Source organism: Harpia harpyja, chromosome Z, assembly GCF_026419915.1.
Source record: "Harpia harpyja isolate bHarHar1 chromosome Z, bHarHar1 primary haplotype, whole genome shotgun sequence".
NCBI classification, from domain to species: domain Eukaryota; kingdom Metazoa; phylum Chordata; class Aves; order Accipitriformes; family Accipitridae; genus Harpia; species Harpia harpyja.
The window spans coordinates 34,665,767-34,682,934 of NC_068969.1; the positions used below are offsets into that span (position 1 = coordinate 34,665,767).

The following is a 17,168-nucleotide window of genomic DNA, read 5'->3' on the forward strand; positions in this document are numbered from 1 at the left end:
TTCCACTGATGGAAGAATTTCTGAGTAGAGGCAAGGGCAGAGACAGAAACACACATCACAGAAAATCAGATCAAAACAGTTTTCCTAACACAATCCAAAGGAGAGTATTATTGGTACCCTGCTAACTCTTGGTATAGCAGATCTTTTGGATTCTCATCTTTCCAATGTTTAACATTTTTCTTAGAATTCAAATTTGTGCAGTTATGGTTTACACAAAAACTATGTCTTTGATGTTAAATGGTGAGTATGTTTCTACTCTTTCAAAATGTGGGAAAAAAACTGAGGAACGTGAAAATAAGTATCTAACAACAGACAGCGAATAAAAATATCTTAAAAATTAAAAACTCATAAGAGTTTCTACCATTTACATTTGTATTTAAATGGCTGCAGTTGTAATACTTATTTTTGAAAGCTAAATAATTCTAGCTAATACCAGACCATGGAATCAAACTTTTGATTGCATACTCTCTTCAATTGTTCTTTAACTGCATTTCTACGTCTTAACCAGTGGACTAGTTAAACATACATTAAAACACATCGTGTGACATTGCTGAAGGATCCTACAAAGGAGATATTTAAATGTATTACATGCATCCTACCTGGGATTTAGGATTTCACACAGGTAGCTGCTTCTTGCTCTTGTGTTCATTCTTCCAAACCCACGTAACTACTCAAGACAATTAAGCTTGCCTGAGCTTTTAAATCGTGGACGAAACCCTCAAAATCAGCAACTTCCATTTAGATTAGCAGGTTTTTATTGAAGTGCCTATTTATGTGGCCTGATTTTCCAAAGCATCATGTGCTCAGAAGCTTCCACTAAAGATAGCCAAAGGACTTGCCACTGCTAAGTATCAGGTCAGTTCAGAAACCTACACTCAGCTTCTAGAGACTGCTGAAAAATCATACGGCCCAGATGCCAAAAATGTGATGATCTTTAGTTGTGTTTACCTAATTCTTCTGACACACCTTGCTTCTAATATGATCAGTATTATCTGCTAACATCCCAAAAGTGTGGATTTGACTGAGCAGTGCATAAAGGAGGGAAAACAAAAATTTCAGAAGCTGAAGAACTAGAATATGGAAGATGGAATTCAGTTTGCTTAAGCTAGACAATTCAGATTCATTAATTCAGATTCAGGGCTTAAGTTTCAACTCACTTAGTGAAGAAATAACTGGCTTTGAAGGACTCCAAAAGCAGACTCTGCATAACTGCTGCCTGAACTCAAGCAGACAAGATCTTTATTTAGAGATATGCAAAAGCACATACTGCTCCCCACTGACTACACAGGTACTTGGGTCCTTATTTTAGGACTACTTTACTAGGCACAATTGTTGGTGCACTAAGGTACTTAGGGCTACGCCTGCATTAACAAGTAATACAGCACTACAGGAATAGACCAAGGGCATCAATAGCTGGTGCAGAGACCCCAAAACCTACAGCGTATGCAGCTCCAAGATTTTACTGCAGACTGGACTTAGTCTGATTCTCTGAACTGAAAGATCAACTACATGTGGTTCAAAGCTGTACGTAAAAATCGGTCGTTGGTTTGGACACTTATATCTCCATTACAAGTTCGTGCCCATGCAGTACATACCTGGAAATCTCCTAGTTTAGTTTCCTCCAAAAGCAATCTAGTTCACGTGCATCAAACCAACCAACTCATGGGAAGTGGGGACAGTTGGGGGCTTTCCTCCAAAACTACACTACTGCTGTGAACCACAGTACTAATGTAGGCACAGGCTAAATAAATCTCAGGATGTCACTATGGCTTCCATCCCTCCCTCCCCTCTTCTTCATCCCTGGGTGGTAAGCAGTCATTTGAGTTATTACCAGCACCTTTCTTCTCCATCTCACTGACTGGTATTGCAAAGCTTGTTAGGAACCTAGCATCTTCAGAATGTGAATAACCTCTGCCAGATGTGACTGATCTTTGCAAACAACTTCAAAAGTACATTGTGGTGGAGAGACAGACAGTATGACCTCTTAAGATCATTTCCAAAGGAAATCAGTCAAAAAACGGTTACTCACAACCACTGGCTTTCCCATATTACTGCCTATAAGAGCTATGCTTTCATCCTAAATGTCCTTGATGCTGAAATCCTTAAGAGAAGACCTTAGCAAAAACTGCACTTTATACAAAGTTTCACATTTACTTATTTCAAAATCTTGTAGTCAATTGTTTGAAATAGAAACGTGCATGTTATCAGCCTATTATAATAACAAATTGTAAAAAGTGGCCAGGATATGAACATTTTAAAACTGTGTAGGGAGAACACACAGTGCAATTTAAAATAAATTTTTATAAGCACATTTATTGCACGGATTGTGATGCTATATATCTGTACATCATTTATACCTTCCCAAATTTTTCTGCAGTATTGCCATTCTACCAATTACAGCTTATTTCTTCAAACTTCTCTCACTAACTGTAAGACCAAAAGGGTTTCACTTAATTGAGCCTTTTCCTTTCCATGAAATACTGATTTTTTTTCTCCCACAAGTAATGTATCAATAGTAGATGAACATCAGTGATGTTCTAGCTGCTATAAACTGCTCCTTATTCACAAGGGTTCTCCAGTCCAGTAACTGGCTATTAGTATTTCAGTCACTGCACTGGCAGCATGTAGGTATACAACACACAGTGATCAATTCCATAAACAACTATCACAGTTACATCAATACAGAGAGCACCAAATCCTTCAAGAAAGAGGTGAAAAAGTTACATAGTAAAGCACCTATAAGCTTCCATATGCCAAAATTAACATTTCCAATGTAGTCTCAATTCACCCCCTTGTGGCTCACAGTTTCTGAAAGCAAGACAAGATTTACATAAATGCATATTATATGACATTTAACTAAAATGGGCCGAATACTAGGAATTCCTGTAATACTTTCAGGAAAACTATTAATAAATTCATTTACCTGCTCACTACTGTGGGACTGAAGAGATTAATTTATATTCTGGGTGAACAGAACGTAAGATAGGCGATGGCTAACCTGGCAAGCCTGTCTTGCTATGAAAACATCATCAATGACTCTTGCCATATGAACGTGGTTATTTCAGATATTCAGGGAGGACAAAGAGTTGGACATTTTTAACTGGTTTGTGCTATCAACTCCTTCATCTCCTGGTCTGGCAATAAGAAATAAGTGTCCTGTCTCTGTCTTCACTCATTTTCGTCCTCACAGAACTCTGAAGCTTCTCCTATGAAAACTGTAAATACTAACCCTGCCAGCAGGCTGAGGCCCACGTTTCCTCCAAATACTCCTCATGAGGACCTAAGCTGGCCCTTGTTCTGCAGTAAAGTGACAAAACTGGCAACCCCAATATTGCCCCAACTGGCAACCAATATAAGGAAATGAGGAGGCACATTCCGTAGTAAAGTTGTCTCCTTTTGCTACTGGGAGTGAAAAGCGCCAGCTCCAGCTCTTTCCCATCCTTTAGTTCACAAAACCATTCCTCCCTCTCAGAGTCACAACTTCCAGTCGGTAGCTATCTCACAGTCCTGAAAATTAACCAGTCCAGATGTAACAAAGAAAATAACTACAGAGATTCTAAGAAAATAAGGAAATTTAAGGCTGGGATGTTAGCTAACATAAGCCAAGAAATTTAAAACGGAAATTGAAATTTCAGTTGAAGACAGACATTTTGGCACAGATATTGCATGATTTTCCTTTGAGTATTATCAGTCAAGATCCTCACTCCTGGGACTACACCTTCACAGTACATTCCAAATATATACAACATGTGGAGATGCTTTGAAATTTGATGATATTTGCATTTGGACTGACATCTTCTTGTAACGTGTTTGACACCAAGCACTTTTGTAACACAGAACTGAGACGATTTCAACCCAAGTCTTTTCCAAAGAATAACGGGCAACTACACATGAATCAATAAGTGAACAGTTTGCTACAGCAATGAATGCCTCTGAAAACAGCAAGTTTGCAGGCACCAGATGGAAGAAGAACATTATTGCAATTCCTGCATCCCATTGTGTAACAGCCAACAGAGCCGTTAACGCTTTCTGGTGATTTCTAAGCTTTTAATGTACTTTCCTTTGAAGGTGTTTTTTTTGTGCCCTGTCAGTCTGCAAGCTAGGTTCAGCTGTCTGGGAAAGAAATTTTACTGGCAAGCTATCAAATATGGAAAAATACAAAATACAGATGGAAATAAATACTAATGATCTTATTAAAAAAATCACTAGATGGACACAAAGTTTACATTATAAAGTATGACCTATTACCTACAGCACAAGTCTTTCACCTCTTACAAGACACAGCTTTCTTCTATAATAGAGCCATCTGTCTTTCTGCATCTTAATCACTTATCCCACAGAAATGTCCACCTCATGATCCCAAGTTTTTTGTTTTCTTTTTCAGAAACTAAACTTAAATCTTATTTAGCATATGACATTATGTCTTCCTCCAGAATTCAGAGCAAAATGGTAAAAGAGGTTTGAGTCAATTCAAATTACTTATTTTCATTGCTACCACCACAGAACACCGTAAGAAAGATACCCATTGAGCAAAATACTCCCAGTTACAGACACCCATTCATGCTAAGCAGTATATTTTCCTGTCCCCAAACATATATGAACATTTAAACAATGTTCCCTTTGCTTAGAATGTGCGTTCAGTATCTTGTATACAGTAGAAGTAAGTGTGTCTCATCTAAATTGTCAATAAGCATGCCTAAACTAGTCCCTGGCAAACCAGGGCAGAAAGATTACACAACATTAACCAGCTGAATTCAAGTAAAAAATACCTGCTATGTATTAAAGATATATTGTCTTGCTCATTCAGAAAAACACCTGTATCTCATACAAATTCATTTCTGCTGTAAACTAGAATAATAATTTTGAAATTGAGGCATTCATAATCACATTAGTACGAAATTTTAACACTTTGCTTTGGTAGTATCATGTTGAGTACCGGTCCAGTATGAAAAGAAGTCTTATTTTCATAGCTACATATTTAAAGGACATATACTAAGACTTGACTCCTAAAAGGTAAGAAAGCAGTGTCTCCTCACTGTGCATTTGTCTGTATGAGGAAAGACAAGTTATTGTTAGTATTGACAACAAAGTATTTTTCTGCAGCATAAGTTCCTAAATCTCAATCAATTTCAACGCTACTTAGTTTTATCTAGGAAGGACTAGGCCTCAAAATCACACACTGATTACCCAGTATAACTCTGTAACATCCTCGAGGAACACTGCATTCCAACCTCAAGAAGAAAGCTAAATCTCTACCTTTACAGTATTAAGACAAAACCAGCAGTGGCTGCTTTTTAATTAATGAGGCTAACAAATAAGATTTGTGGTATAGAAAGAGTTAGCATACAGAAAGAAAGTACAAGGCTGCATCTTTTTCCAGAGTAGGAAGTAATAACTGTTCTTTGTAACAAAGGGGAGGAAAGGGTTTTTCCATGTATCTTGAGAGTGACCCATGCAAACAGTTCAGACAATGATGGTGAGATGGTGTTGGGGAGCAAACAAAACTCAGTTAGACCTCACAGCTAAAAGGACAATAGCAATGAATTTTCTACAAAGCAGCAACATATGGAAGTCTGACCATTTTGCCTGGTTCTCAGGAAGCCACTGCTCATGCTAAGGCCCTAAAACTGCAATATTCGCTCCAACCCAACATGACCTGTATGTTGCAGGCGAATAATCCAAACTCACTGAAAGATGACTCATATAATGCTGCTACAAAATAGAGGCATTTGGCCAAAATAAGAGTATTGCTCCAATACAGATGAGCATTGCCCCTAGAAAATTAGAGCATAACACTGTACCGGTACAATTTAATTAAAAAAAAACAAAGGGGGGCATATATGCAAGACTGGCAACATGAAGTATTTTGAGGTTCACCATAAAAAGTAAAATGCTAACAATTGACTAGATTGTGATTTTGTTTCCTTTGTGGTAAAACAGTATTGACAAATACTATAGTGTCATGTTTCTTGTTTGTGAGCTAATGTCAAACATTTGAAAAATACAGTCTGGACAAAAAGACAATGCTCTGCCCAGAGTTAGGGCAGCGCATCACCAGACTGCCCCTGGAGCAGCCAAATGCTGAAATTATGATTAGGGTGTTGCAATCTCCCTTAGGACTCCCTCACCACTCTGGGAGTGAGCAAACTAATCTACACCTGGCACAGCATATACCGCCCATCATGCTGGTGCGGCAATGCCACCCAGACTGCTGGGAGCAAGGGTCATTCTTCTTCACTCCATCCATCCCTATTTGCCACCATCACTGACTTAGGACATATGTATGGACATAAAACAGAAGCACACTTTAAAACCCAGGCTTACAAAATGCTGCTCGTGATTCAGGCACCTCTCTTACATCTCCGTACCCTACACTGGCCAAACCAAAACATAATTCTGTATCAGTTAATTTCAGAAGTATTTCTATTGCTCCAAAATCCCTTTCCTTTACCTTCTTAAGACCAGGTTACTCCAAACACACATGAAGAAGTGTTTTTAGGAATGGAAGAATTTTAACATTAATCTTCTTTCTATTATATTTAAAATCACTGTCAGTTTCCATGTACATGCTTGGAGCATAATCCTTTTGCATCTTGCATATCTCGGTGATTAATCAATTCTGAACAAGTACCACCAATATGTATCGTGTTCTACTGAATCCTAAAGCATATAGTCTTAATATGAAAATGCACACAATTTAGAGATAAAGCAAACTGTGAGAGTAAAATTCAGAGTAACTCATGTGGGTCTTTCATGCATTCTAGTGAGCTTTTAACCACATGCCTGTCCCCATTTATGAGTTGTACTGAGTAAAAACGCTGTAGTGTACAGCCTGTTCAAACTCCTGAACAATCTAGTTTTAGAGGTTTAACTGGGCAAGTATTTGGCACCTACTTGCTCGTACGTGATGAAGAATCATTGCATCTTACTAGTATGCTCCCCCAAAACTCTTCATTCCCATTATCCCCAAGTACAGCACTGCTTAGGAAATGCCACAATGGTACTACGTTACAAGACACATTAATTTTAATATATTAAATAATATAATAGGATGCCACGGTGTGGCCATATGAGCCACCATAAGCACTGTTGATATGCCCATCACTTCAGTACCTCTTCCACTCATGGTGGCTCAATTTGAACTTTTTCTGGAGGAGAAAAAAAAGCGGGGAGGAAACAACAACGATACATTGTAACAGCAGACCACTGTATAATGAACTTTTTTTTTTTTTAAATAGTAACACAACAAACAAGAAATGTCTATTTTTATAGCAGTTGTTCTTATTAAGACTACTACAGTAATATTTTTAAATTGAAAACAGAAAAACAGATTTTAACTTCTCACAAGCCCTTCCACTCATAAAACCGTAGAAGTTGGAACCTCTAAATATTTTGCCCAGGTATCAAGGCATGCCAAGCATGTGGCTATCCAAGCATTTGATGCAAAAGCCATGAAGCCTTGTGAAAAAAAGACATTACCCTAGCAAATTAAGAGCGGAAACACACAGCCCATGACTATCTGAATGTGTGGCCTACGTTTCTCAGATACTTCTGCTGTATATGCAATTACACACAGTTTTAAGGTAAATTAGTCAGCATAATTTACAGGGCAAAGACAACTGCTCTTGAAGTCCACTCTGGCACCATTTTTAAAAACTATTTTTTACAATCTCATAATAACGACTTAATTTATTAAGAAGGCACACATGAAAAAAAAGACAGATTGTACATTTATGAAATTAAATCACACTTAAAATTCAATCACAATTAAATTTCAACTTGAAGAATTAAAGTTTAAAGACTTCAGTCTGGATTTTTCTTTTTTTGTCTAGATGCACTAAAACCACCCTCATAAATTTTTCAAAACAACTTTCTGGATGTCATGAAAAAATGCACTAAATAGAACAAAATAACAATACTTCTTTTTAATATCTATAATACAGGACCATTGGGCCAAATGAGGGAGCTTATAAATAATTCTGTCAGTGGTATTACTAGTGTCTCAAAGTTCAGATTCTCGGAAAACCATCTTCACTTACCACAGTCTCAATGTGTGCTCCATAGGAAAAGGAGGTTTATTTACTGCAGAAGGAAGACATTCTACTAGGATTACACCATGCCTTCAACCTTGGTAACTCTAACTGACTTGTCACATTCAGTTACCAAATCTGAATTAGAGCATCTTCTTCTGTGTTTGATGTAGCATTTATTTGCTAATATTAAGCGACAACTCTGAATACTAAGATAGCAGATAAAAAGGTGAAATCACTCTATGCTAACATCTAAACTAAAAAGAAATCACTTTTGGAGGTCATACAATGTGCTCCTTCAGTTCTCCCAAAAGCTTCATAATTAGTTTATATATTTGCTTTGAGATAATTTCTAAGGTTTGTGAAAACTTATTAAGCATATCCTACTGGGTAAAACAGAACAGCAATCAAAGAATGTGTAAGAGAGAGAATTAAGATCAGAGTCCCACCACCCACAATGATAATCAAGCCAACAGTATGTCATCAAAGCTGTTGAAAACTAAATGTAACTACTGCCAGGATACCGAAGTGACACACTGAAAATGATCTACAAAGGTCTGTGCGTGGGAGACAAAAACTTCCCACGTCTCCAGAACATTGCAGAAGCATTTAGCCTCTTCCTTGAAGACTGAGGCATCCCATCAATGAAGAGCCCAGAATCAGGATGTATCTGGGATTCAAATGACTTCTGTCACCACAGCGCTCTTCCTTCATTGAGGTTTCTCCAGCTCAAGGAAGGGGTGTAATGTCTACACCAAAGTTTCTTCCAGCCTTGATATTTCTAGACAATGTCACTCACTCTTTCACCAAGCCTTTTCATGTCAAAAACAGTTAATAAAATCCACACCAGAATATTTTCTTGTGGTTTAAAAAAGGCTAATTCCAATTTCAGATTAATACATTTTTAAGCAAAATCACAAGCATCTTCACTGCATTTTGCAACACACTTCAGATCTCCTTAGAATAAGTGGTTTCTTCTTATTTTTTACACGTTTCCATCAACAATTTGGATTTCCCTTCTGTGACCTGGCATTTGAAAAGGTTGCTGGTACATATGCTAGACAATGAAGCATTAAGGAATTTGGAAGATGGGGCCAAACACTGGCCTGGCTAACACAGACTTACAGGGCACAGACATGTACTGTGGCGCAGTTAAGGCTGACTAGCAACATTTTGGGCTGCAGCACCAAAGGAAGAGCTCACTCCCAGGAGACCTAATGGAATTGGAATAGGAAGCCAAGCGTGATGAAAAGGGTCTGAGTAGATCCAAGACAAACTGAAATTAGAATACTTCCTTCCTATCAAAGCTACCAAAGCTCCCCATATCAGTTTTTCAAGGGAACATATTTTGGGTTGAATACAGATGCAGCATGGTTTACTTCCCTTCTCAGAGCAACAGGGAAACTATTGAAAAGACTAGGAGTAAACTCACCTGTTTCTGAGCAACTGCACTGTTCTGATCATTCATTACAAACCGATGTTTTTGGTTAGTATGTAATACTTGATTTTCTCCCTCTTTACTAAGGTCCTTTCAGTATTTTCTGCAGTGAGTGCTGGATTCCATTAAATTTATTTACATTTTTCTCCTTAAGTACTGTCTGCCGAGTTTTCACTTCACATGTTTTAACCATCCAACAAATACTGTGGTTATGCAAATGTTTACACTGAGTTCATCTTATTTACTTTTGCATAAAAAAAGTTGTTGTTCTTAATTCTAAAAATACTGGATTTGTTTAGAGAAAAAAATGATTAATAATTACTAAGAATTGTAATTTTCCAGTTGTTATAAACTGAACAGCACAGCAGAACAGCTAATCACATGGTATTATGAAGTTCAAGAAACATGTCAGACTCATTCCAACGTCCTCCATCAGGCAGTTCTTCACTAACTAATGAACATCTGCCAGCAAAGGCGGAGTCCACGTAAAAGTAAATACATAACTTAATCAACATGTTTGTGAAGCCTAGTGCTCATTTTCCAAAGGCAACATCAGATATTAACAGACCTTCAACATTCCCAACCTGCCCACTCCTTCATAAAGCAGCAATGGCTCTGGCTTCAGAAATGGTTCCACGCTGACTCACTTCTTCTGCAATACCCAGAATAGCTGAGACAAACCACACACGGAGTATTATTACTCCAAGTTATTGCCTCCCTTGAGCTATCTGAATAACAAACAAAAAGAATGCATAAAGTGAATCCAGATTTTCCTATTTTACTCTTTTAGAATATAAGCTCTTTGAGGCAGGAGGACTATCTTCATTTTTAATTTCGTACAGTATTGTTCATCTTATCAACAATTCACATAACAATATATGTAATTGTTCTGTCCTTGCTTAAAATGTGTCTACACAGCACTTAACAAAAGCTGGAGTTGGATGATGGTAAATACTAAAGTCTAGAATGAAAGGCATCGTTTCAGTGCAGTTGGCTACCTAGGCTCATAACAAAGTAAGTGAAATATGACTTTGTAGCATTTGAACAGTTTCAATCATAGGGAGGAAAAACCATTCTGTTTACTGTGATTTACCTTGACTAGAAAACAAGAGGATGACTGAAAAGGGAAAAAAAACCCCACAAATATAGAAGGGTCAGATTCCAGTGTCAGTGGAAGCGGAAGCTACTGCCTCACAGTCAAGATACCAGTGCCACAGTATCCCTCAAAACCAAGCCCAGGTTAAGATCATCAAACTTGCTACCTCCCACAGCTGGTCATCATTGCATCCGGTCTCCATGAAGAGCTTGTGATGAACAACTTACACAAATCTCTTTTACAAATTTGGGTAATATAAGATTGTCAATATAGAAATATTTGAAACATGTTTCCACATATGAGATAAGTTATACAAAAGAAGACACAATTCCATGTTCACTGATACAAATCCTGACAGATCCCTTGGCAGGACAGATTTGATTTGGATCAAGAAAGAATATACACTGAAGATTGTGGCTGAATTAGCCAGAACACAGTATGGTGGTTACACAAGATTTATACTGTCTGCAGTAAAGTATAGCTGACACTCATCTGGCATAAAGTCAGGAGAGCACAGAAAGACAACAACTGATTCAATCAAAATTTAACCAGAACAAAATTGCAACTTAAAAATTTTCAAATGGCACCGTGTGTTTGTATCAGTTCCTTGCTTTGCATCTCATGCTATTTTTATTCTATTGGAAGATACTCTAAAAGATTTATGAACTCTTCAGCTCATATCCTAGGGACCGAATCTGATCTCAGTCAAAAGTTTGTTTATGGTTAGTCACAACGTCATTAGTAGTTTCTGTTTACCAATCTGGATGTGAAAACAAACATCTTGATGAAACTAAATCCACAGAAATAAGAGAATGGCATTCCAGAAGAACATTCTCAATCTTTTTCTAGTAAGATGGCAAATGGAAAGATAGGCTCTGCATAAAACGGCATCCCCAGGCACCTGGTTAGATAAATAGCTTGACAGCTCAAGTTACTGCCAAGTACAGAGAGAAACTTTCTTAAACTGCTTTAAGTAGATATTACCATTTAAGCATACCTGTCTCCAGATACCTTGCTTTATAGTGTCAGTGCACATATGTGGACATAAACCCTTTTTTACATTTACCTTCCCCTAAGCTTGTGTAAAGGGTCATTTCAATATGAAGAATAAAATCCAACTCATGATGCTCATACTATACCCACTTAAAGCTGTGAGCCTTCTCACAGCTCCCAACACCCTATACAGTCCTCATGTGAGTTCATAAGGTAACTCCTCTACTGCCTAGGACAGCTCAGGCATTAGCAGGAGTGTGTCTGGAAACTAGCAGATATTAAAGGTTCACTGACATGCAAAAAGATAAGGAGGAGACAGTCTGAATTCTGCAGGCTTGCCAATGAGCTGAAGAAACCATCAATTAACTATTATGTGCAAAGCAGAAGCCTCCAAATTCCAGAAAATGGAAAACCTGCTTCATATTAGATAACATGCCAACTTGCTGCAGTACAGCACAGTGGTTCCCAAACCTGGTCTTAGCTTCCACTGTATTCCTGCTGGTCCTATAGAGCAGGCTGCCTCCCATTACAGCAACTTACTGCCAATCAGGTGATCCTTAGTATCTCACAATACCTGCAATACAGGAACCTCTGCGCAAGTAAGAAGTTCCAACAGGAGCTAGAATATAGCAACTCACAGCACCCTTACCCCACCCCCCAAAAAAGGTGGTACTTTGGCACACTAACATGTGCAGAACCATTACAGGTACTGACTGTGACTGCCCATTCTGACCCCCACTATCACAAAGGCCACAGCGTTCCACTGCACAAGCATGACAGTGTCAATGTAAGGATCTCAATCAAAGCTTAAGCCAATGCTCCAACAGTTTGTCCTTAAATCCTTTTTTTTTTCCCCCCGAGTTGCTACTTTACAAAAGACGGTCCTCAACTAAGTATAAGCTTTACCGTCAAAGTGAAATCTTGGCCTCAGTGAAGTCACCACCAAAAATCACTACTGCTTTTAATGAGCTCAGATCCATATTTTGTTGTATGAGATTTACATGACAAAATGCAAACATCTACATCCAGGTTAACCATCTAGCTTCCCTTGATCATCAGTGAAGAAAAACAGACTTTTAGACTCATCTTCTCCTAAAGAAGACACCTAAAATAGGTTGACTGATTTATACCCAAAAATGCTTTTTTACCTCCTCAGGCTGAAACAAAGATTTAAGTGACAAGCTCTATATTGCAGATATCTAAAATAAGCAGAAAGAAACCCACACAGAATTTTATTCTTGGTTTTCAGATGAAAACACAACTTGTATAAATGGAACCAAGCATACCACATAATACAGACTGCTCTGTAGAAAAGACCAGAATACATAGTTATTCATCACTCCTTCACCAGGAAGGCTCCAAATATTTAGATACCAGACAGTGAGATGGAAAGTTGGAAATGTTACCTGTCCATATGACCAATAAGCTGAAATAAACTTTTCAAATAATTTTATCAGGTTCTCTGGAGATCCAATAAGATTAGCACATTCCTGATACTGTGGTAACTGACAATCGATTTTCTATTTGAATAAAGTTACTTCAGCTATTCTGTGTATTTTCTGTATTGTATCATTACATTTCAATATCTTCACAGATTAAGAGCGAACAGAACAGTAATAATTTTGCTTCTCTGCAGTTTCAACATCCTAACCGTACTCTTTGCTACAACAGTATATACTCACTGATTTATTCAACATCACCTCTTCCCTGATGTGTCTTTGGTTCAATTACTTAAAGAGGAGTTATAGCCTCACTATGGATAACCTTCCTGTATTTCCACCCAGCTTCAAAAATCTGTCTTCCAATTTTTCTCCTAATTTTCACCTTACTTGCCAAAACTAACATTCTATTTGCAATCTCTGAACTGGATTCCCAGGAACAGGAACAGGAGAAGCCTCTTATGCCCTGTCATATACCACAGTACATTTTTTTCCTTGTCTTTTTGTCAACACTGGTTGTTCCTAAAAATGGATATTGATTACTTGGACCTTAATTTCCTTATTTTTGCTTTCTTACTGTTCCTAGTTAATTATCTTACATAAAACTATTTATCATATATCCTACCACACCTCGAAGGAGAAGATCAGACTACTGACAGATAGAAATATCTCAATAAGACACAAATTGTAGAGATACAACACAGAAAAATCTAGATCATAACAGTAACTCTGAAACTGAAAATTGTGAAATAAGCAAGTATCAGACAATGGCCACATTTTTTCCAAAATAAATTTAAATTTTATCTAGAGCTCCTTTAGACTTGAACTATATAAAAATAAAATTTATAGATTTTCTAAGGAAAAAATGCTAAATATTGAATGCATATAACCAGTGGAAACCTTTCCAACTTCTACCAAGACCACAACTTTTGCTGAATTCTACTCATCAGAACGTATTTCAATAACTTATTGAAAGAGCTTGCAGTAACTGCATAACACCATGTGATTTATGGGTGCAACATATACTTTTACAAAAACAAAACCTATTTAAGTAACAGGCTGCTAGTGCAACAGGACTCTGACATTCAACATTTGTGGAAAAGCAGATGCATCTTATACATGCACTGCTGTGCTTGAGCAAATTTACCCCTCTACAGTCACCATTTCCATCTTTCTTCTTAGTGTTAAATATATAGTTTTACTTTATGTATCCATAGGAAATTTCATTTTCCAACTTATTGGTGTGCTTCTTCCATTTTCTAGATTAAGTAACTTTAACAGCCTGGTTACCCTTCAGAATATACATTTGACATAATCTCTATTAGGCAGTGAATATTTTGGAGAGGAAACTCAGTTTTTTTCTTATGCATACCCTCATGTCTTATAACTTACGTAATTTTCTAAGACCTTTCTCTTGCTTCACCTTTCATCTTTACCGCTACTACGCAACATGAACAAAGGCTTCTTCTCAAAGAGGACCAGCTAACATTCAAGGTCTCTTCTAACCTAGCCATTTCTATGATTCCAAACATGAAAATCTTTCACAATATTTCAAGAGGTAATTATTAATATCAGTATCTTGATAAACCATAGTTTGGCCTGGAATCATATTTCGTTATATTGAAGACTGTTTATTATTATATTTCATTATATTAAAGACTCTGTTTCAGTATGTTACAGGCTCTGAAGCCTTTTTTGTGTTCTGACAGTTTTTCTATAGCTGATACTTCTTTCCAGAAGGACTCAATAGCTTTTTACAAGACGTTCTTTTAAAATACACTCCGTAATGAAGACTCGATTCATTATTAAAAAAAAGTCACAATCGTTAAGAGCAATTTTGAATATAAACAGTCATCTGTTCTTACAAGTCAGGACTGAAGTATACAAACACTGTCGTAGTGACAATTAAGTAACAACCTCTGAAGAATTGATATTAGCCTTCATTTTAAGAAATACTAGAATTTAAATTAAACAAAAACTTAAAATGCTTCAGCTACCTTTCAGGTGACTTACATACTATGCTTATAATTGGTACTTATCAAACAACTACAGATAATGATTCTAAAGATTATATGGATTCCGATCCATATCAAAGCTGGAGTATCAGCAACAGGCTTGTAAATTTTTTTTTTTTTCAGTGTATTAAACGAGTTGTCTTATTCGCAACAGAACCATGTCTTGTTTCCAGCTTACTTCTGGCATGTGAACCCTAGCTGTTCCTCAGGGCACTCAGAGGGACCAAGGTGCTGCTTTAGTCCAGTCCTGTACTTGCACTGACTAGCCAAACAGAACATAAAGATCAGACTACTACCTGCCAGAAAAAGTCATTTTCATCTAGCCAGCCATCTGCTTTCACAAGATTTTTAAGAAGCAAATACTTTTTGATATCTACCCCTCTTTAAAATACAGCTGAAATGTGTGAGTGAAATAAAAAATCAGTAGAAATTACTACATCACAGACTAACAGACAACATGACTGTTTTACGTGCCATTTTGTTCAGAAACCAGGCCAAAACAATACTGATTTCAGACCCTGTACCAGAGTCTCCGGGGTGGGGGGTAGGGAATAAAATCTGTGTGCTGCTGAAAAAAACAATTGTTGCAGAAAAAGGTAACTGGAAAATATGCCATGTCCACCTATTCAATAGTTTATAATATATAGAATACATTGTTTTCAGTCAATTATAATCCAAGATTTGTTTTCATATTTATGGTAACAACGTAACAAGGGAGTGAATTTCTACTGTGTTTATCTTGATCAGTCAATAACCTGGAGGTCTAATGCAGAATCAAACAAGCAAATAATCATTCAGATCAGCTCACCCCAAGTTTAAGGAACGGCTTTCATTTTCTGGAACAAAAAAGTTTACTCTCCTTCAAGAACACCAAATCTATTTTATTTCCCACCACCAGTTCCAAAAAATTGCTCAGTATTTTAAGTTAGTTCCACAGTAGAAAAGTATACACCGAGTACAAAATTCTTATACACAACTTACTTATTTAGTAAATAACACTTCAAATGATTATTAACCTCAAAGTTTTCTTTATTTTTTAATTAATATTTACCTCTGAGATAACTAAATCTTCATGCTTAATCTTTTTCCACATACAAAAAAAAGTTTCCTTAATGTTAGTGAATCAATGTACAAATAAATATTATCCTTCCATGAGGGAAAAATACACGTAAGAGATGATGGAGCCTTTCCATTTCCTCCCAATTTTCATCACCAATATAGCTGTATGCATGAATAAGAGCAACTGTAGGAAGAATAATTAAAAGCCACTTGTAACTTAAGATCTGACATCTTTCTGGAGGGAAACAACATAGTATTTTTAAAAATCCTGTTCATTATTTATTTTATAAACACAAAAGTCTAAAATCTGTACTTACTTCAACATGTGTAAATAACGTTTGTTCAATGTTATCATTGTTTTTCTCCTTCAGATCTGGTGGGACATTTCCATTTCTTACTTGGAACTGTGTTTTACTAAGATAACCATCACCAAGGTCCTGTGTTCAGAAAACAAGAAAGAAAAAAATTTTCTGTAACCAAGTATCATCACTGTTCTAGAAAATAAACAGAGCATGGTATTTAGGCATAAGTTCCAAGTCTTTTTATAGGCACCAATGACGGCATTGCTTTTCAGCATCTTCTCACAGGTAGTTTACACTAGTTCTTGGTGTTAAAGGAGTCAAAGACCTGAACAGCAAAAATAAAATTTAGTATAGCTATTAATTGAATAAGACAGCTGCTACCTGGGCATCAGGTTGAGTGCCAAAAAAATGGAACACAGTGCACTAAGGTCATGAAGAGATGGGCAGCTATTAACAATTTTGATCTATCTATTTCAAGCAGTATAAACTTGCCAATTATTGGTAGATTGGTTTAGTTTTGCTCTGTTCCCCCTCTAACTTTCTTAAAGTCTTGGGAAAAAAAAAAAACAAAACAACACTTCAGAATTTAACATGTGCAGAGTCACAATTTGTTCCCTTCTCTTGATCACGTCTGAGGGTCAAATGTAAGAGAAAACAGACAAAGCTGTACCTTCTCCCAGTTCCCTTTTTATCATTCTGCTTCCCAGACCATACGGTCTACTGTTGTAAAAGGTCCTTGTGCAATTTCACAGTGGCAGGAGAATGTTTTAGGAGGTTTCCCCCCGTGCTGACCTGA

The 17,168-nt window shown here is 37.0% G+C and overlaps 1 protein-coding gene across 4 annotated transcripts in view; it reads right to left on the reverse strand.

The window, feature by feature from the left end:
- The window catches only part of ATG10 (autophagy related 10), an 80,533-nt gene that overhangs the window by 56,938 nt on the left and 6,427 nt on the right, over positions 1 to 17,168 (reverse strand). For all 4 annotated transcript variants that reach the window (XM_052777469.1, XM_052777471.1, XM_052777470.1 and 1 more), the window contains exon 3: positions 16,388 to 16,507. In XM_052777469.1, coding sequence (XP_052633429.1) covers positions 16,388 to 16,507 — 120 coding nt within the window. The remainder of the gene's footprint in view (positions 1 to 16,387; positions 16,508 to 17,168) is intronic.